Raw genomic sequence first — 25,585 nt, 5'->3', positions numbered from 1 at the left:
CGAATTTTAAAACGCGCCATATCGTACGCCAGACGCGTCCGGTGTGCGACCCCTTGTGCATCAATAAAAAAGTTACTCCGAGGTCCTTTAGAGGACAGAAATGTCTGAAAATGTCATAAAACTGAAATAATAATATTATTTTTCGCTTTCACTGACTTTGTTTTAACGAACATTATCACGATTTTAGCGCTTTAAATGCTAGATTGTTTACAATGCCACTGTTGTTTTTTTACACACACACACACACACACACACTTCTCAATACATGCAAAACACACAATTTTAGCTACATAATTTATTTAATTGTCCTGCTGTGCTCTATAATACAGTAAACAGAGAATAGGGGAAAAGCTTGTGTTTGCTCCATAGGATAAACATGAGAAAAATGGCACCACCTGGTGGAACATATTAAAAACGTTAATGTTGTATTCAGGTCTCTGGATGGTCCTACGTGTAACTGTTTTGCGTACATGGTGTATTATAGATATTTTTTTAGGAACTGAGGTTGAACTATCAAAATTCCTCCAGTGGCAAAATTTAATAAATTATTGTTAAAAAAAAAAAAAATGTCCGAAGGTCACATAAGTGTTAAGAGCTAGATGATGATAATATAAGTGTTCTGATTGGTCGACTGGGTTCCGACGTCGACGTTCCATCACGTGAGCGTCATTCTAGTTTCGTCGCGTCGCTACAACTGAGTGTAAATAGGAACCACGACATACGAGAACCGACGGAGTTTAGGACCTTGAATCCCTGTCGCCCGCATTTACTGCATTTCCAAATCCCTTCACCGCACATTCATTCAGTGCGTCAGTGTCTACAGCGCACATTGAGGTCAGGAAGTCATTTATGATGCTCATATGAGCGAATGTGCTGAAATACTGACGAGTTATTGCTCACGCGATCATCTTTAACGCTGCAGACATGTCGGTCGCGTGTTTCCAGTGCCTGATGTTCGGTGAGTTCATTGTGTGGTCTCAACACTTCAATGGTGCATATAAATGCATTAGCCATTTTATACTTATCTGATGTATATGAAACATTAAATGCATATTATTTATGTATAATCAGCTATTTATGCATTTCATGTTTGTTCAATAATGACTCCTATAATGATATATAGAGAGAATGCATGCTTTAATCTTAAATAACAGTAAACACAAGGCTTGATTATACTGTTCACTATTGTGAACTAATATGCAAGATGCAAGACTTTTATGGTTATTTGGGGGATGAGTTGATCATTAGTGACCTGTTGTGATATGCAAGTTATCAGTCCCTATATTTTGCATGAAGTCAATCACAATATTTGTGGTGTTTGTTTGTGTTGTTGATCAGGTAAAGAGCAGATCTTGGCACACGCCCCTTTTTTCCTCCCAATGTTGGGAGAGAGCTTGATGTATTCAGATCCGGTCTGGATTTTCAGCATGATTCATCATGGAACTGTGAAGAGAACATTTTGCAGTTGTTATGGACACAGATTGGTTTGGCCGACAGATTGTGCCAGACCGACGAGCAGACACAACAATGACAGGTCACATTTGTTTAGTCTGATTGACTGCACATATGCAGGCTTAAGCCAAGTGCAGTGTCAAAATCATGTATGCATATATTTTACCATTGTAATACCATGTTTTGGACCAATACGATGGTATTCTTTGATATACCTTGAGAGATTTAAATACCATTGTATGTACTCTTTATTGCCCTCTCCAGCACTAATGGGTACCGCAGATCTGCAAGTACCGTTTATGCCACCTACACCAACAAGCACTGCTGCAATATGAGCGGGCACAGCCCAGAAACCCATTCAGGTCAGGTGTAATCAGCAGTTATCCTGCCGTTGAGCCCCGTATTGATGCAAGCTGCTCGTTTGAGATGTGGTCTTATCTCACAGAGGGATTTTGAGAGTCTTTGAGGAGACCGCTGATGCCACGGGTCGCGAATTAATTGCCAACTGTGTGAATTCAGAGTGTTGCTAAAGTCACTTTAAATTGGGCCAAGTTTTCATAGAGAGGCATTTGCGTCGGTGGGTTTGTGGATTTATGCCGTTTATAGGCACACTTGTGAACTTCTAGAAAATAAACGTATGGTAGCTTAATCCCATCTCGTAATCGCGGGGGTTTATTTCGCAATTGAGAGAAATAGAGTCGCAGTTGTGAGATACAGATTCAAAGTTGCAAATTGTGAAGTATAGTCGTAATTGCAAAATTGTCACAATTGCGAGAAATAAAGTCACATTTGTGAGAAATAAAGTCACATCTGCGAGAAATAAAGTCATGATTGCGAGAAATAAAGTCACAGTTGTGAGAAATAAAGTCACATCTGCGAGAAATAAAGTCATGATTGCGAGAAATAAAGTCACAGTTGTGAGAAATAAAGTCACAGCTGCGAGAAATAAAGTCACAATTGCGAGAAATAACGTCACAGTTGCGAGAATTAGTCACGATTGCGAGAAATAACGTCACAGTTGCGAGAAATAACGTCACAGTTGCGAGAAATAAAGTCACGATTGCGAGAAATAACGTCACGATTGCGAGAAATAACGTCACAGTTGCGAGAAATAACGTCACAGTTGCGAGAAATAACGTCACAGTTGCGAAAAATAGTCATGATTGCGAGAAATAACGTCACAGTTGCGAGAAATAACGTCACAGTTGCGAGAAATAATGTCGTTATTGTGAGATATAAACTTGAAATTGCAAGATTTAAAGTCGAAATTGTGTAATATAAAGTCACAATTGCGATATAAATGTGAAATAGCTGAAAATAAATTTAAGTCACAATTGTGAGAAATAATCATAGTTGCGATAATATAAAGTTAAATTTGTTAGAGATAAAGTCAGTTACGAAAAATAAAGTCACAATTGCAAGAAATAAACTTGAAATTGCGAGATATAAAGTCGAAATTGTGAAATATAAAGCCACAACTTAGTCACAGTTGCAATATAAATTTGAAATAGCCAGATATGAAGTCAATTGTGAGAAATAATTGCAATTGCGATAATATAAAGTTGGAATTGCTAGAGTTGCCCCCCTCCCCACTTCTCCCCAATTTGGAACGGCCAATTCCCAATGCGCTGTAAGTCCTCATGGTGGCGTAGTGACTCGCCTCAATTCGGGTGGCGGAGAACGAATCTCAGTTGCCTCCGCGTCTGAGACAGTCAATCCGCGCACCTCATCATGTGGTTTTTCGAGTGCGTTACCATGGAGATATAGCGCGTGTGGAGGCTTCACGCTATTCTCTGTCACATCTCGAAGCATCATTCATTCTGTGGTGGAAATTATATTTCAACCATTTTCATAATTTTACAGTTTTTTGACTTTGAGTTGATTTTTCTTTTATTTAAAAAAGCTTTACAAGAAAAAGTTGAAATCTGTTATTCCTAGTTTAAATAGAAATCAACCCTGGAACATTAAAGTGCCTGTAGTTGATAAAACGCTCTTATTCTGTGTTCAGATTTGCTTGAAGCTCGTTTCTTTCAGAGGGTCGAATCTCGATGCTGACTGAATGGGTCATACTGTATATTTAGTTAAATAGCTGAGACGTGAGATCTGTGATTATCTCAGATGGCAGAGGATTGTGGCGTCTTTCCTCGAGCAGACGAATGAGCTGAGCTCTATATTAAGACATCAAAGATCAGTTAGAAACAGGTGGTGGCTGGACATGTTGTGACTGCTGTGATATTGAGAGTGGAACGGCTCAGTGTTGAGACGTCAACATTCATGACACGACTTTTTGACATTCTTTTTGCACACTTGGACTGGTTAACTGAATGGAGAGAACCATGTTTAAAGGAATAGTCATTGCCTTCGTTCCTTTGTCCTAGCTAATCTTTGCCATACAATGAAAATGGATGGGGACTGTCAAGCTCCAGACAGGATTAATGTACTTCAGAGTGAAACGATGGCTCTGTGTGTTCTGAAGCAATGCATATGGGGGTTAAAACTGTGGATGGCCAACTATGGATCTTTTTACCATTATCTTTGGGTTGATATCAAAGTAGGAATCCAGGGCGTGCTGAGTGACTCCAGCCGGGTCTCCTAAGCAACCAAATTGGCCCAGTTGCTAGGGAGGGTAGAGGCACATGGGGTAACCTCCTTGTGGTCTCTATAAACGCTCTCGGTGGGGCGTGTGGTGAGTTGTGCGTGGATGCCGCGGAGAATAGCGTGACAGCTTCCACACGTGCTATATCTCCATGGTAACGCACTCGAAAAACCACGTGATGAGATGCACGGTTTGACTGGTCTCAGACGCGGAGGCAACTGAGATTCGTCCTCCGCCACCCGAATTGAGGCGAGTCACTACGCCACCACGAGGACTTACAGCGCATTGGGACTTGGGCGTTCCAAATTGGGGAGAAGTGGGGGGGACAACTCTAGCAATTCCAACTTTATATTATTGCAATTGCAATTATTTCTCACAATTGTGACTTTATTTCTCGTAACTGACTTTATCTCTAGCAAATTTAACTTTATATTATCACAACTATGATTATTTCTCACAATTGTGACTTAAATTGTCACAATTGACTTTATATTCAGCTATTTCACATTTATCTCGCAATTGCAGCTTTATATTACACAATTTCGACTTTATATATTGCAATTTCAAGTTTTTCTCGCAATTGCGACTTTATTTCTTGCAACTGCGACTAAATCTCGCAATTGTGACTAAATCTCGCAATTGTGACTAAATCTCAGAACTGTGACTAAATCTCAGAACTGTGACTAAATCTCGCAACTGTGACTAGATTTCGCAACTGTGACTAGTTTTGACTAAATCTCGCAACTGTGACTAGATTTCGCAATTGTGACTAGTTTTGACTAAATCTCGCAACTGTGACTAGTTTTGACTAAATCTCGCAATTGTGACTAAATCTCGCAACTGTGACTAAATCTCGCACCTGTGACTAAATCTCGCACCTGTGATTAAATCTCGCAACTGTGACTAGTTTTAGCAATTGTGACTAGTTTTGGGGTACATGGGGTAACCTCATCGTGGTCACTATAATGTGATTCTTGCTCTCGGTGGGGCTTGTGGTGAGTTGAGCGTGGATGCCGTGGAGAATAGCGTGAAGCTATGCAACCACGACTTAGAGCGTCATAGCGCTCCAAAATGTGTCAGATTGCAATTTGCAATGCGACTTAAGTACACATCGCATTCCCAGCGTTGCCACAAGGGATGCTATCGTTGGCGTTAGTTTAAACTTTCTTCTACAGCCAGTTTTCTCTGTTTGGACATATACGGTAATGGTGGTGCAACAGTTTGAACTTTGAACTTGCCAAGGAAGTCAGTTAACGCTAGTTAAATTGTTTATGTTTATAGCTAGCTAGCGGAATCATAACATACTGCATCAACACTCACCAAGCACTTTATTAGCAACACAAGTTCACCTACATATTCATGCGATTATCTAATCAGCCAATCGTGTGGCAGCAGTGCAATGCATCTAAATAATTCAGATACATGTCAGGAGCTTCATTTAAGGTTCACATCAACCATCAGAATGGGGAAAATATTTGATCTTAGTGATTTGGTCCGTGGCATGATTGTTGGTGCCAGACGGGCTGGTTGGAGTATTTCTGGGATGTTCACACACAACAGTCTCTAGAGTTTACTCCAAATGGTGCCAAAACCAAAAAACATCCATACTTGCCTAAAATATGCTTCTGGCTTTGATGTCCAACACAAACCACAAGATTCAGATTGAAAGCTCTATTTTCAGTTTGGAATGGCATTGTTTACAAAGTATGTGGTAATGGAGAGCATTATTGCTTTGTTTTTCAATGGAGGAAAAGGCATTATAGTGTGGATGAAATTAATGAGTTTTCTAATGTAAATGTAAAGGTGTGGACGTGGCCTCAGTATTAGTATCCCATTGTGGAATTATTGGAGTCTCTGCAGCATTCAAATCATAAATTGGAGCTGGATTTTCCCAATTTTTCTTTTTCCCTGTTAATTACTGTACAATCACAGACTCGCTAAATATAGTACAACAGTCTCAGAAACATTCTCTCCTAAAATACACCGTGCCTTGCTCGAGAATATGTTTCATTTAACTGCTTCATGAATAAAAACGTGGCTTGGACAACTGTGTAAGTGGCTTAAAAATGTCATCTTGGCTCTGTGGTTCATCGCTGTAAGGGTAGTTGCAGATCACACTTCAGTTATCACCATTTGGGCTGTCCAGTGCTAAATCTAACGCTAATCCTCTGGTGACCTGGTGGGGCGAGGAGAGATCAGACCAGTTGGTTTGAGACACAACGTTAAGCTGTCATGATATAGGACCATATGTGGTTGAAGCCCATTGGGGCTTTGGTGGATGGATGTTTGATGGGTCTAAACGTCCTAGAAACCATCTGTCATGGTTGAAGCTATTAATATAGACCCATTTGCAGAATGCATTGTTGACTATTCGGTTTGGGCCTATCTTGGTTGTTCAAAAGATAAAAGACGTGTCGGCTGAGAAACCATCTGAACAATCCACCTGTTTTCTCTCTTTCATTCAGGTTCTGTTCTTCTGGTTTTGGTAAGTTCTGAGATCCTGAGTGCTGGTCCAGCACTCCTACCTAGTCCTCTCCGATCCCACGGGCCGGTTCTGGATGTTCCCGTGGGCTTTGAGGAACATGAGAGGGCCTCCAAAGAACGAAAGCCTGGATTGATGGACAGTTCTCAGGAGAGCTCTGGGTTCTTCAGTGAAGACGGTGAGGATAGCAAGAATGCCAAGTCATTCCAGCGGTGGGACGCTCAAGGCGAGACCAAGGAAAGCGGGTCTGAACCGGATGCCGTGAAAGGTGAGAAAGAAATGTTAGCTGTCTGGTTAGCTGAGCTAAGGTGCGAATCATACCCTACCTAAAAACTGCATTCAGTTCAGACTCGGATACTGATTGGATAAGCCAAGTATATACCCTGAGACCACTTTTACTCACGAATACACACCATGTTTAAAGGGCATAGTTTCGACTGGGAGATTGGGTCGGTCTTTGGTATAACGAGCTGTAGTCAGCACAGATGGCCTCATTTACCCAACAGAAAATGATTTGACTGTCAAAACCGTAGTTAAAGGTGTAAAGTGGTGTGAATAACGGCTTTTAGGACTCAATATGGTGCGTCATTTCCTCGACACCTTCCGTCCCATCTGATTTAACATCATGTTTTTGATGATTAGCATTTTGATGGCTTAAATAAAACTGCACACGTTTCAAGCTCTCTCTACACAACAACGCTTGGGAATTAACGTGCCCGAAACAGGTCTTATTTTTAGTTCACCTGGTAGCTCGCTAATGTTGCTTCCACCGCAGTGGCCTGTTTCTTGTGTGCAAACAGAAGACTGAGTTGTGTCAATATTTTATTTGTTCTTTTTAGCTCCGTTTTTCTGTAACACCCTGCAAACACGCCGCAGCAGCTCTCGGATGATTTCAACATTCACTAACCATGTATTAGCACATGTCTCTCTGTCCTTTCTTATCCTCAGATCGCTGTCTGATGCCGATGAAGGTCGGACCATGCCGTGCATCATTACCTCGCTGGTACTTTAACGGCGTCTCTAAAAAGTGCGAGAAGTTCTTGTTTGGAGGCTGCAAAGAAAATCTCAATAACTTCCTGTCGCTGGAGGAATGTGCCAAAGCATGCCATACGGTCTCTGGTACGCAGCTATTTTTATTATATCCACTCTTATGATCATTTTCTCGAAGAGTTCAGACATATCCGCTCTCCTTCTCTGGATCTGTTCCAAAATCGTGTGAGCTGCCTCTCAGTCTGCTGTCTGCATAGGAAGAAACTTTCAAAGGCATTATCCAAACTGAAATTTCACCATCATAATCCTGCTGCCTACCTTTTGTCGTGTGTCAATCATGCCTTAAAATACTGTCTACAGAGCATGTGTCTCCTGCTGACAGTTGACAATAGCTTTGTTCATAACCGTGTTTGTCTCATGAATAATCCCGCTGTGATGGAGAGCCCTTTACTCCCTAAAGTGTGTGTTAGTGCCAGACGCAGGTGCAGTACTGCAGTGCAGCTGCTCAAATCTGCTGGACTCAAGAAACTCAAGAAAGATTCATAAAACAGTGTATTACACCAGATAATACTATACCACACCCTACCATACCATACTATACTCTACTGTGCTGTACTTATACTATATTTGCACCATCCTCTACTGTGCTGTGCTATACTAAATGCCACACTACTCTATACTATGCAATCCTACACTACAAAACTATACCATGCTTTTCTTTATTATACAACAATATACCTTCTTATGTCATGCCACAGCCTATTATACTTTGACACAACTAAACATATAGTATTACATAGTATAGTACACTACTCGATGATGACATAGTATAATTTAATACACTACACTACATACTACACTAATATACCATACTAGACTACACTATACCATACGATAGTATACTACACTATACTAGTCAAAATTATACAGTACTACACTCTACTGCACTACACCATACAATACCACCATAATCTCTGCATTATGATACTATACTACACTATTCTATACTGTACTACATGCTATACCATACCATACTATGCTACATGCATCACTGCTATATTATACTATGCTATATTTTACTATACTACATACTTCACTACTATAGTATACAATACTACGCTATTCTATACTACATACTTCACTACTATAGTATACAATACTATGCTATTCTATACTACATACTTCACTACTATAGTATACTATGCTACATACTTCACAACTATGTTATACAATACTATGCTATACTACATACTTCACTACTATGCTACATGCATCACTGCTATATTATACAATACTATGCTATATATTACTATACTACATACTTCACTACTATAGTATACAATACTATACTATGCTACATACTTCACTACTACATTATACAATACTATGCTACTTACTTCACTACTACATTATACAATACTATACTACATACTTCACTACTATAGTATACTATGCTATAGTATACTACATACTTCACTACTATAGTATACAATACTATGCTATTCTATACTACATACTTCACTAATATTGTATACAATACTATGCTATTCTATACTACATACTTCACTACTATAGTATACTATGCTACATACTTCACAACTATGTTATACAATACTATGCTATACTACATACTTCACTACTATATTATACAATACTATGCTATACTACATACTTCACTACTATGCTACATGCATCACTGCTATATTATACAATACTATGCTATATATTACTATACTACATACTTCACTACTATAGTATACAATACTATACTATGCTACATACTTCACTACTACATTATACAATACTATGCTACATACTTCACTACTACATTATACAATACTATACTACATACTTCACTACTATAGTATACAATACTATACTATGCTACATACTTCACTACTACATTATACAATACTATGCTACATACTTCACTACTACATTATACAATACTATACTACATACTTCACTACTATAGTATACAATACTATACTATGCTACATACTTCACTACTACATTATACAATACTATACTACATACTTCACTACTATAGTATACAATACTATACTATGCTACATCACTACTACATTATACAATACTATGCTACATACTTCACTACTACATTATACAATTCTATACTACATACTTCACTACTATAGTATACTATGCTACATACTTCACAACTATGTTATACAATACTATGCTATACTACATACTTCACTACTATATTATACAATACTATGCTATACTACATACTTCACTACTATGCTACATGCATCACTGCTATATTATACAATACTATGCTATATATTACTATACTACATACTTTACTACTATATTGTACAATACTATGCTATACTACATACTTCACTACTATATTATACAATACTATGCTATACTACATACTTCACTACTATATTATACAATACTATACTATACTACATACTTCACAACTATGCTACATGCATCACTGCTATATTATATTATACAATACTATGCTATATTTTACTATACTACATACTTCACTACTATATTATACAATACTATGCTATACTATACACTTCACTACTATAGTATACTATACTACATACTTCACTACTATATTACACACTACTATGCTATACTATGACTTGTGGACAATTTCGTAATAAATTGCATCTTCATTGTGTGTGTTTTATTTTGCTCTCTTTCATAACATTACATAATCTATATTTGGCTCTCTTTTTTCATAGATTTCAGCGTTTCATCACCCGAACCCCCTTCCTCCTCCTCTGCCTCCCTATCTCTCAGCTCAAACCCCACTGAGATCAACTCCTCTTACTCGCTTTTTATCCCCACGGCCGAATCTCTGGATCCGGAGCAGTGGGAGAGCGATTCTGAATCGAGCGGTTTTGCCCTTCACCCCTCTATAGACCCATCAACCACACCTGCTGCAGACCACGCCCCCTCCACTGTGGCTTCGCCCACTCTCAGACTCGACCGTCAGAGTGACCCAGACGCCACAGCTGGACCTGACAGGCGCCTCATGTCTGAAGACCCGTTTGATGACGAGAGGGTCCATGTTGTCACTCAAGCACCCACAGCCCCTGAAGTGGGGCCCCTGCCAAGCCGAGGGCCCCTGCAACCTAATGAACCCCACTCAGATGATTCGGAGGAAGAGGAAGAGGATGGTAATGATGAAGAGTTGGTGTTTTTTCCAACTGAACCAGATGAGGACGAATGGCGGTACCTGACACCCCTCACAACCGGGCCCTCGGCCTCACCTTCAGACCTGCCGCCCGTGGTCTTCACCGAGACCACCTGGCAGGGGGCACCGCCCACCACAGGTGAAGATGAGGAGGGGGCAGAGCTTCGGCATGGCGGCACTGAATATCTCGGAGAAACTGGACTTCATGACTCTGAGGTGTCCCAGGAGACAGAGCAGGTACAACAACAAAAGGAAAACCATTTCACGTTGTGCAAATACTACCATGATGTATACTTGCAAATGTATTTTACAATGTTTCTCTCTGTGTAGGTGATCTGTGTTGACTGGAGCAACCTTGCAGGGAAGGGCTACATTATCCTCAACATGTCCGATAACTTTGACTGCGTGAGTGTCATTTTTTTAACGCTGTCCAGAAATGTAGTTTTGTTTGAGATTAGCACATACTTATAAAGGTGCAGATTGATCTGTATTTTTGCATGAACACCAGAGCACTTATTATTTTGTAATCTTTGACCAATAACATACTCTACAAAAGTATGCAAACTTGTTCCGTTATTAATTGGAAGGGGTAATAGGGAGACCAGCAGGGGGTACTCACCCCGCGCTCTGTGTGGGATCTAATGGCCCAATATACAGTAGTGACGGGGACACTATACTGTATAAAGGCTCCATCTTTTGGACGCGAAGTTAAACCTATGTCCCGACTCTCTGTGGTCATTAAGAATCCCAGAATTTCCTGGCTAAATTCCCCCCATTGGCCCTTCTCAATCATGGCCTCCTAATAATTCCCATCCATGAATTGGCTATATCACTCTACTCTCTCCTCTCCACCAATAGCTGGTGTGTGGTGGGCGTTCTGGTGCACTATGGCTGCCGTCACATCATCCAGGTGGATGCTGCACACTGGTGGTGGTCGAGGAGAGTCCCCTATACTATATAAAGCACTTTGAGTGCCTAGAAAAGTGCTATAAAAATATACTAAATTAATGAATTGCATTCAGATGCGTTTTCGAACGCAACGGCATGTGAAATCGAGCTTGAGTTTGCGTTTATGTACAATCGTGGCCACGTCCACCCTCATCCCTTTCCATTTGCTGATGTCATTGCTTTCCGAAATATGCAGCGTTCCATTTTCGATGGAGCTAAACGGCGTTCAAATATAGACGAAAGCCGTAAACGTAGCGCAATCAGTGCAGTTTCAAACGGAAACGTACGAGTGTGGATATGGCCAAAGAATTTTCCATTGGAATATGAGATATTTACTCTTAATTAAGGTGCATGTAACATTCAGAGCCTGATTTACGTACTGCGACAGAACTGTGCATGAAGATCGGCGTTTCAGAAACGTGCTGACTGCACAGCTAACGACGCTCAGAACAAACAATGACACTGTTGAGATTAGAGCACATTTGTCTTTGCAGACATAACAATGCTCTCGGATTCAGCCAGGGATAGTTTGGGAATAACAGGAGTCATTTGTGTCATTTTTGGGTGAAATATTGTATCCCTTTAAAGAGATCTTCTGATGTCTCTATTTCTCAGTATTAACTACACTCTTGCTCATATACCCTGGAAGCCAGTTGTCTGTTGCGACGGTAACGCTCAAATGCCACAAAATTGCAGCATGATCGCTAAGAACGCCCCCGCTGGCGTTTCAACAGCTGTTTCCTAAACTCACACCATCTTGTGCAATGGAACGGTTTGAACCCGAGCCGCACTGCAGAGCCATTGATCAGATAGATTTTAAAGGAGGCGTGGGCGGTCTCTCTCTCTCTCTCTGTCTCTCTCGCTCTCTGAATGACTCAGCGAATGGTATCAATGGCCTGAAAACATTGCGATGTCTGTAGCCAGTCTCGTGTGTGTGTGTGTTTCTGGACAGATGAATTCTACATAATTACGGAGGCTTTTGGGGCCAAATTGAAGGCGTAAACATCGTCTTAAACATGACCTTTACACAACAGACAAAGCAAATCACTTCTTTGTGGAGTCCATTGTTTGTCTGGCAGCTCTCGAGTCCATTACTGTGATCTCCTGCAAATTCCCAAAGCTATATTAAAGACCCACATTGTGTGGAAGATATCCAAATTAAATATGTTTAATGGGGCTGTCAATCGATTTAAGAATATAATTGAATTACTTGCATGATACACGTAGCAAATCAATATTTGCTCGGAAAAGCCCCCAAATGGAAATCATTTAAAGGCATTACATTATTGTGACCGGCAAGTAAATCACACAGACAAAACGTGTTTTAAAAGTCCAAATGAGGTTTGTTTTATTCCCATTTCATAAAACATGTCAATCAATGGCCAACAGTCCACAGCAATCACGTTTGTTCAGTTGTCAATTCGTCTGATGTAGACTGAGGTTTCGTACTATTCTTTAATTGTTGGTCTATAAGTTGTATATATATAGTACTATACATAACATCTGTATTCTGTATATCTACATACATAGTCTGGCGTGTTTGGGTGCTGCACCACAGCTCGCTGTTTTCTCAGCATCTCGCGTCATGAGTGGCAAGTTTTTAAGATGCTGTGCCAAGTTAAAATTGCCAACCTTAATGTTTATGTTGAGTACTTTAGTCTAATAGTTAATCTGACATAGGTGCGACACAAATCAAACAAAGTCCTCTTTGTAACGCTACATGTTTTACAGATGTTACCAATATTCCAGAGAATGCAACATTTTAGCGATGGGTTGTTTGTTGCAGGAAGAATTTCGGATGGAGAGTGGAGACAGACTCTTGGAATTGCTGGAAAACACCTTTTCCAGAAAGACGAACACCCCACAAGGGTCCTGGCTCATATTCCTCAGCAAGCCTTCTCAAGAAGACCACCAGCTTCTAATGACCGTAGCTAGCGAACAGGGTAACACGCACTCATAAATGATTAACATCAACCCACACCATAAAAGAGTAAAAAAATAACATACTTTGTTTATAGATTGTTTTGTCCGCAAAGGAACATTTTGTTTGATGTAGCTCACTTCTTAGGACATATTTGTCCCTAAATTATAGCTAAGTATGGTAAATGGTCTGCACTTATATAGCGCCTTTTTAACCTTAGCGGTTTTCAAAGTGCTTCACACTATGACAGATACACACATATACACGCGCACATACACGCACACACACACATATACACGCAAACACACACATATACACGCACACATACGCGCACACACACACACATATACACACGCACATACACGCACACACACACACATATACACGCGCACACACACACACGCACACACACACATACACACACGCACACACACACATACACATACACACATATACGCGCACACATACACGCGCACACACACACCTATACACGCACACATACACACACACACATACACGCACGCACACACACATACACACACACACACACATACACACATATACGCGCACACATACATGCACACATACACGCGCACACACACACCTATACACGCACACATACACACGCTACATCACACACATATACACGCGACGCACACACATATATACGCGTACAAGACACATACACGCGTACACACGCATACATATACACGCTACAAGCACACACACACATATACATCGCACACACACACACACATATATGCAAGCACATACACGCAAGCACACACACACATACACGCCAGCACACACACATATACACGCATATACACACACATATACACATACTACATATACACGCACACACACACATACACACACACATACACACACATACATGCACACATACACGCCACGACACACACACATATACACGCATATACATACACGCATACACACACATATACATGCGACGCACGCGACACATATATACGCTACAGCATACGCTGCCAACACATCATACGCACGCTACAGACACATACATATATACACACGCTACAGCATACACATATACACGCTATACACATATACATCGCATACATACACGCACACACATACACGCACACACACATATACATCGCAGCACACACACACACATACACGCATACACACACACACATATATACATACACGCACGCACACACACACACACACATATACACGCACACATACACGCCACACACACACACATATACACGCATACATACACGCTAGCACACACACATATACACGCATACACACACATATACATGCACACACACACACACACACATATACATCGCTACGACACACTACGTGCATGCGACACACACATATACTACGCATACATACATCGCAAGCACACACACATATACATGCACACATACACGCCAGCACACACACACATATACATGCGCATACACACACACACATATACACGCGACACATACACGCTACACACACACACATATATACTACGCACACATACACGCCAGACACACACACACATATATACACGCACACATACACGCTAGCACACACACATATACGCGTACACATACACGCGCATTACTACACGCGATACATACACGCCACAGCACACACATATATGCACACATACACGCGCACACACACATACACGCGCACACACACACACACGCGCACACACACACATACACGCGCACATAAATGCACACACACACACACATATACACGCGCACATACATGCACACACACACACATATACGCACACACATACACGCGCACACACACATATACGCGCACACATACACGCGCACACACACACACATATACACGCACACACATATACACGCACACATACACGCTACGACACACACATATATACACGCACTACATACACGCTAGATACACATTACACACATACATCGCTACAGACACATCGCCAAGATATATACATGCACACATACACGCACTACGCATTACACATATACTACGCATACATACACGCGATCACACATATACACGCGATACATACACGCTACAAGCATCACACACACATATACATCGCGACATATACACGCTAAGACACACACATATACACGCATACATTACACGCATACACACTACACATTATATATACACTAGCATATATACGCTAGCATTACATACACACGCACACACACATATATACACGCGCACATACACGCACATTACACACACACATACACGCATACACAACATTACATATACGCTACAGTATACATACACACATCATACACATATACTACGCATTACATACGCACGCATACACACATATACACGCGACGCACATTATATACATATGCTGGCACTACGCTGCAGCACACATACACACGCTGACGCTACAAGACACACATTATTATACATGCTACAAGCACACACACATATACACGCTGCCACACACACATATACACGCTACAGCACACACACATATATACATCGCTACAAGCATACATATACGCGCAGCATACATACACGACATACATACACGCTACAAGCACACACACATATACACGCCAGACACACACACACACATACACGCACACACACACACATATACACGCACACATACACGCACGCATATACACACACACACATATACACGCATACATACACGCTAAGACACACACACATATACACGCATACATACACGCATACACACATATACACGCACACACACACATATACACGCGCAACACACACACACACATATACACGCTGCACATTACACGCATATGCGCACACACACATATACACGCACTACATACACGCCAAGACACACACACATATACATGCACACATACATCGCCAGACACACACACATATACATGCACACATACACGCTACACACATCACACACATATACATGCGACACATACACGCCACTACACACACATATATACACGCATACATACACGCTGCACACACACACATATATATACATGCATACATACATGCGCACATACACACATATATATACACACATATACACGCATTATTAGACACATACACGCCAACACACACACATATATGCACATACACGCACACACACACATACATGCAGCATATCACACACACGCGACACACACACATACACGCGCACATAAATGCATACAGCACACACACATATACACGCAGCATATACATGCACACACACACACATATACGCATTACATACACGCTAAGACATTACTATATATACGCACACATACACGCGCATACACACACACATATACACGCACACTATATACATCGCATACATACACGCTGCACATACATACACATATACACGCATTACATACACGCACAACACACATACTATTACACGCACACATACGCGCATATACACGCATACACGCACTACGCATTACATATACACGCTACATACACGCACACACATATACATGCACGCACATACACGCCAACGCATCACACACACATATACATCTGCACATACATGCTACGCACACACACATATATGCGCATACATACACGCGCATTACACACCACATATACACGCACACATACACGCATACACACATATTACATATACTGTACATATACGCAGCACACATACACACGCACATACACACATATACATCGCCGCATATTACACGCATTACACACACACATACACGCACACAAACACATATATACGCATGCACATACACGCCGACACACACATATACACGCACTACATACGCACACACATATACACGCATACATACACGCACACACACATATACACGCGTACATATACACACACACACACATATACACACACATACATACACGCACACACACACATATATATACGCATTATACACACACATACACACACACATATACTACGCACTCACACACACATATACACACACACACATATACACGCACACATACACGCATACACACACACATATATACATCACGACGCATACACACATATACACGCACGCGACACACACATATACACGTATACACACATACACGCGCATACACACACATATACATCGCATACATACACGCACTACGCACACACACACACATATACATCGCATATACATGCATGCACACACACACATATACACGCATACATACACGCACACACACATATATACACGCATACATACACGCATACACACACATTATACACGCTGCATATACACGCACACACACATACACGCAGCATATACACGCACATACACACATATACACACACGCTGCATTATTACTACATACACGCGCATATACACGCACACACATACATACACGCGCATATACACGCACACACACACATATACACGCGCATACATACACACACACATATACACGCTAGCATACTACACGTTATACACATATACACGCGCACATACACGCATACACACACATATACACGCAGCACATACACGCATTAATACACACATAGACGCGCACATACACGCACTACACACACATATAGACGCCAGCATATACACGCACACACACACATATAGACGCCAGCATATACACGCGACACACACACATATACACGCATTATATACACGACACACACACATATACACACACATATACACGCAGCATACACGCACATTATCACATACATATACATCGCGCATATACACGCATACGCATACATATACATGCGCACATATACACGCTGCATACACATATATACACGCATACACTCACATATACACGCACATATACACGCATACACACACACACATATACACGCATCATATACATCGACACACACACACATATACACGCGCATTATACACGCATACACATCACACATATACACGCGATATAAACGCTCATGTACATGCACGTACACATCATACACGCGCACATACACGCACACACACATATACGCGACGCATACACGCTACACACACATACATACACGCGCACATATACACGCACATACACATACAGCATCATATACACGCACAACATATCATATACACGCGCAATATACACGCATACTACACTACATATACACGCGCAATACACTACACATATACACGCCATATATTACACACATCATACATATACACGCGCACATATACACGCATCACACACACATATACACACGCATACACACACATATACACGCGCACTATACACACGCACACACATCACATATACACGCGCTATTATACACGCATACACACACATATACACGCATATATACACGCCACACACACATATATACACACATTATATACACGCCAGCATACACGCACACACACACATATACTACGCACATTATACACGCACTACACACTCATATACACGCATATATACACGCGCACACACACACATATACACGCGACATATACACGCTGCACATACACGCGACACACACACATACACGCGACATACACGCACACTATATATACGCTGCTATTACTACACACACATATACACGCGCATATACACGCTACATATACACATATACATGCGCATATACACGCATTACACATCACATAGACGACGCATATACACGCACATACACACTATATAGACGCGCATATACACGCACACACACACATATAGACGCGCACATACACGCACATACACACACATATACACGCACATATACACCGCATACACACACATATACACACACATATACACGCGCATATACACGCATACACACACATATACACGCGCACATACACGCACTACACACACATATACACGTCATCACATATACACGCAGCACACACATATACACGCATTACACTCACATATACACGCGCACATATACACGCACACTACACACACATATATATACGCACATATACACGCACACATATACACACATACATATACACGCGCATATACACGCACACACACACATATACATGCAGCATATATACGCGCGACATACACGCATACACTACATACACGCGCATATACACGCGACACACATATATACGCACGCATACACGCGCACACACATACATACACGCGCACATACACGCACACACATACATACACACGCAGCATACATCGCACACACATATACACGCGCACATACACGCGACACACACATATACACGCGCACATACACACACATATACACGCGCACATACACGCACACACACATATATACACGCGCACATACACGCACACACACACATATACACGCGCACATACACGCACACACACACATATAGACGCGCACATACACGCACACACACACATATAGACGCGCACATACACGCACACACACACATATAGACGCGCACATACACGCACACACATATACACGCGCACATACACGCACACACACATATACACGCACATATACACGCACACACACACATATACACGCGCACATACACGCACACACACACATATACACGCGCACATACACGCGCACACACATATACACGCACACATACACGCACACACACATATACACGCACACACTCACATATACACGCACACACTCACATATACACGCACACACACACATATACACGCACACACACACATATACACGCACACACACACATATACACGCACACACTCACATATACACGCACACACACACATATACACGCACACACACACATATACACGCACACACACACATATACACGCACACACTCACATATACACGCACATATACACGCACACACACACACATATACACGCGCACATACACGCACACACACACATACACGCGCCCATACACGCACACACACACATATACACGCGCATATACACGCACACACACACATATACACACACATATACACGCGCACATACACGCACACACACACATATACACGCGCACATACACGCACACACACACACATATACACGCACACATACACGCACACACACATATACACGCACATATACACGCACACACACACATATACACGCACACACACACATATACACGCACACATACACGCACACACACACATATACACGCACATATACACGCACACACACACATATACACGCGCACATACACGCACACACACACATATACACGCGCACATACACGCACACACACACATATACACGCACACATACACGCGCACACACATATACACGCACACATACACGCACACACTCACATATACACGCACATATACACGCACACACACACATATACACACACATATACACGCGCACATACACGCACACACACACATATACACGCGCACATACACGCACACACACACATATACACGCGCACATACACGCACACACACACATATACACGCACATACACGCACACACACACACACATATACACGCACACATATACACGCACATATACACGCACATACACACACACATATACACGCGCACATACACGCACACACACACATATACACGCACATATACACGCACACACACACATATACACGCACATATACACGCACACATACACGCGCACACACACATATACACGCGCACATACACGCACACACACATATACACGCACACATACACGCGCACACACATATACACGCACACATACACGCACACACACACATATACACGCGCACATACACGCACACACACACATATACACGCGCACATACACGCACACACACATATACACGCACACATACACGCACACACACACATATACACGCGCACATACACGCACACACACACATATACACGCACACATACACGCACACACACATATACACGCACACATACACGCACACACACACATATACACGCACACATACACGCACACACATATACACGCGCACATACACGCACACACACATATACACGCACACATACACGCACACACACATATACACGCGCACATACACGCACACACACATATACACGCGCACATACACGCACACACACATATACACGCGCACATACACGCACACACACATATACACGCACATACACGCACATACACACATATACACGCACACATACACGCACACACACACATATACACGCGCACATACACGCACACACACACATATACACGCACACATACACGCGCACACACATATACACGCACACATATACGCGCACACACACACACAGACACGCGCGCACACACACACATACACACGCACACACACACACATATACACGCGCACACACACATATACACGCACACACACACACACACACACACACACACACACACACATACACGTGCGCGCGCACATCCCAATGGTGGCAGAGCTGCATTCAAGGTGCTAGTCTGCCATTGGGAGCAACTTGGGGTTCAGTGTCTTGCCCAAGGACATTTATGCGGTATGTATATATATATATATATATATTTAGGGCTGCACGATTTGGGGAAAATGTCATATTGCGATTATTGAGGTTATTGCGATATAATAAACGTATCATGAGTCAACTTGCTTGGTTATCAAGGAAAATGCACAAAATAGATTACTGATAATGCTGAAATGTGTATTTCTCAACTCACACACAAACTAGCAACAACAACAACTATAAATGCAGTGTTTTCAAATTAAAATATATATATATATTTTTTTTATAATATCTTTGCATTACTGCAAACTTGTTACTTTCTCAATATTACACCAAAATAAAATAGAACAATAAATAAGAACATACAAATGTTCACGAAAATAAGATTGTCCAAACAAACAGGGACATTTAATCAGGATGTGACATGAACTTTCTATAAACGCTTTTGAAAAGGAAACGAGGCGCCAATTAATGTGGTTTACTCAATCAAACCACTGAAACTGTTGTCGTTCTTGTTGTTGTGTGTGTATATATGTATATATATTGCAATTTTAATGTTATTTTTCACTTAAGATTGATCTTATGATGATTTCATTAATGATGCAACACGTTGTGAGCTGCAGAGAGCGGCGGTGAGAGACGAGCGTCTCCGTGTTAGCGTGCGCATCAGCCTCTTCCTGTCTCGACTCCCGCTCAGATTGGGTCTCTTCCGCGACTGGTTGACGGCTCTGACCGACAGAGAATGACAGTTTTGGAGTTTGTGCTTATTTACATGTCACGCTCCCGTATTATATTAACTTTAATTATTGATCAAATGAAGACATATCGCCAACTGTGATCTGTGTTATTTTATCTGGCCACCAGTTCAGTGTCGGTCTGCTCGGCCTCCATCTTCACCTGATTTCCACGCTGAACACCGGAAACTCACATGACCACACGTGCCACTCCCTAAACCGAGACTGACTGGTCATCTTTATTAGCAAACAGCTCTCAGAGAGAACGGGCTGTCACGTCCACACATGCACTTTGTTTAAATTTAATAAAATCGCAGCATTTGCCGCCATATAATCGCACTGGCTGACATTGCGATATGATTAATCGTGCAGCACTAATAATATATATATATATATCCCACTTACCCAAGTCCTCTATATAAGAGGCATTTCTAATCTGGAGGCTTTTAATTTCACTCTCCATTTTGAAGATAAAAATATCACGTATGATCTCACAGATATCCGTTTCGTGCATTAGTGAGATGTTATCTAATCTCACGAAATCTCTCAAGAACATGTCCAAAACACGTTACCCCAAAGTCAATAAATGAGAAATTAAATGAAATAAATACAGATTTTTTTTGTGCACTTTGGCATCATTTTCATGACAGTTAGTTGCATTTCTCCAACAAGATTATCATTATGTATGCTGATAATAGAGATATTGGCCTGCAGTATAAATTGGAAAGTCATGCCATTTGTATCTGAACAGAATTAATTGACTGTATTACAGAAATGAGAATTAATTCATTTATTGTGGCATTACGACAAGGCAAATTTGGGGTGGAAAAGTGCTTAAGTGTCCTAACAATAATATAATTAGTAAGATTCACACACTTTGTTCTTAAACTAAAATGTATGGATTTTCTTCCCCGCAGTAATTTTAGACTGTTTTACTCTTCATAATGTCTTTTGACCAAAGAAATCATCCCCCCGAAAGATGTGCTGTCAATGCTGGGAGAAATCAGGAGAGGCCTATATGAGGTAATGAGGCAAATAATAAAGAAAAATAGATTGTAGTATTGAAAGATTTATGTAGCAGGGACAAAATAAGTCTTTCTTTTTAAACTCAGATTGGCATCCAGAATTATTCCAGTGTAAGCACATGCCACTCCAGGTCCAGTCAGACTCGCAGTGACTACGGGAAGCTGTTTGTGGTTCTAGTGATCATCGGATCGGTGTGCGTGCTTATAATCGCTTCTGGAATCCTCTATATCTGCTGGCAGCGCCGTATACCCAAACTCAAAAACATGGTGGGTATAATTACAAATGATAAGCACCAATGAGATCTCTTATGATAGGATTTGTTTTCCTTGACAGCCATAAAATTCAATGAAGACACCCAAAGTCAGGGATTTCAATATGAACTCTAGCATCTGTCATCAAATTCTCTCGAAACCATTTAATCTGAGCTTTACTCTATTTCAACAATTCAAGAAATTTCAAACTAACCTCTCCATTTAAAAAAAAAAAAAAATCAATTTCCAAAATAATTTCGATTTCTCTCTGTGTGGGTTTGTGTGTTGTTTCTCAAGTCGCGAGGGGAAGAGCTCCACTTTGTGGAAAACGGTTGCCATGACAACCCCACACTGGACGTCGCCAGCGACAACCAATCGGAGATGCAGGAGAAGAAACACAGCGCCAATGGGGTGACGGCTGGCGGGGACGGCGGGAGCGGTTGGCAGGTGCTCGTCAACAAGCCCGGGAAAGAGGAGGAGGACGACGAGGACAACCAAGAGGAAGACACTCACCTTTAACAACGCCAAACAATCCGCAAACGGCACGGAAGCGGTGTTACATTAAAGACTATGAAGGCACAAAATACACTCAAGCTTTTTCGAAACATACGCTGTATAAAATGTGACGTAGTTTATCTTGTATGATGCTTTTCTTTGTCTGCATTTGTGACGATGAACAGAAGTGCTTTTACAATGTGACGTATTGGGACAGTTTCAATGCAGGATCCAATCATTGAATTTTATTTAAATTGAATGTGTCAAACAATCACGAAGACATTTGGAGAAACTGAAATAGGTCCAACGTCTCGGAGTGTTAGTAAATAGTTTCTTGCACTAGTAATGGAAGCATTTACCCCAAAAATGAAGGTTTTGTCTTTATTTTCTCATCTGATTTTTTCCCTTGAAGATGACAACAAGTGAGAGAGATAATATGGGCTTTTAAAGACAATCAATAAGGACAGAATGTTCATTTTGGGGTAAAGGATTTCAAAGCATGTGCGTAATCCTACTTGGTGACAGAAAATGAGATCTGGTTTCAAACAATGTTTTTTGTTTTCTTGAAGGTCTAGAGTGAGCGGATCTCTAATAATACACTGTACAAATACTGAAGTTGATTTATTTAAGTACAGTTAATCGATCTGCATATTGTGTTTATACATTCTGAATGCCGGATGGAAGCCGACCTGCCTTGCTCTTTTATCTTATATCAGAATGGCCGCTCCGTACTGGATCTATGTTGCTTTTTGGTTTTTAATATTGCACCTTAAACGTTTCTTAGCACCAATGGCCTCCAAAGCAGAACAAGTTTCCTTACGAAAGATTCTTTAACATAAAAATGCGTTAAATCACTGATAGCACGCTTACAACCACCCAGACGTCCATCTGATGTTTGTTTACAGTATTTTATTTACATTGCTTGCTTATCAATACATCTATAAGACCAATGTATGCCAATATTTATGTCTCCGATGCCAATAAGACATTCAGCAGATGTCTTCGAGACGTTTATGATTTAGATCTTTTTAAGATGTGTAGCAGATGTTAATAAGATCGTGATGCTTTCCAGATGAAAAGATCTAAAACAGACATCTCGGAGATATACGTGCGCTTACTTATCCCCGTCCCAGAGAGCGCACGTACGTCTCCAAGATGTCTGTTTTAGATCTTTTCATCTGGAAAGCATCACGATCTTATTAACATCTGCT

General features: G+C 41.3%; 1 protein-coding gene across 2 annotated transcripts; it reads left to right on the top strand.

Moving 5' to 3' along the window:
- The first annotated feature begins 711 nt into the window (after positions 1-711).
- LOC127641220 (podocalyxin-like protein 2) lies at positions 712-25,381 on the top strand. 2 transcript variants are annotated; one of them, XM_052124044.1, is made up of 9 exons: positions 712-958; positions 6,514-6,798; positions 7,479-7,649; positions 10,250-10,941; positions 11,035-11,109; positions 13,439-13,595; positions 23,564-23,625; positions 23,715-23,894; positions 24,177-25,381. In XM_052124044.1, exons 1-9 carry the CDS (start codon positions 925-927, stop codon positions 24,396-24,398), a joined length of 1,878 nt encoding a protein of 625 aa, XP_051980004.1. In that variant the 5' UTR covers positions 712-924; the 3' UTR covers positions 24,399-25,381. The 2 variants fall into 2 exon arrangements, with proteins under 2 accessions (XP_051980004.1, XP_051980005.1); XM_052124045.1 differs by lacking the exon at positions 7,479-7,649.
- Positions 25,382-25,585: the final 204 nt, after the last annotated feature.

Source organism: Xyrauchen texanus, chromosome 50 (genome assembly GCF_025860055.1).
Source record: "Xyrauchen texanus isolate HMW12.3.18 chromosome 50, RBS_HiC_50CHRs, whole genome shotgun sequence".
Lineage (NCBI taxonomy): Eukaryota > Metazoa > Chordata > Actinopteri > Cypriniformes > Catostomidae > Xyrauchen > Xyrauchen texanus.
Note: the sequence above shows the minus strand (reverse complement) of the source record. Positions and strands in the feature narration are given on the sequence as shown.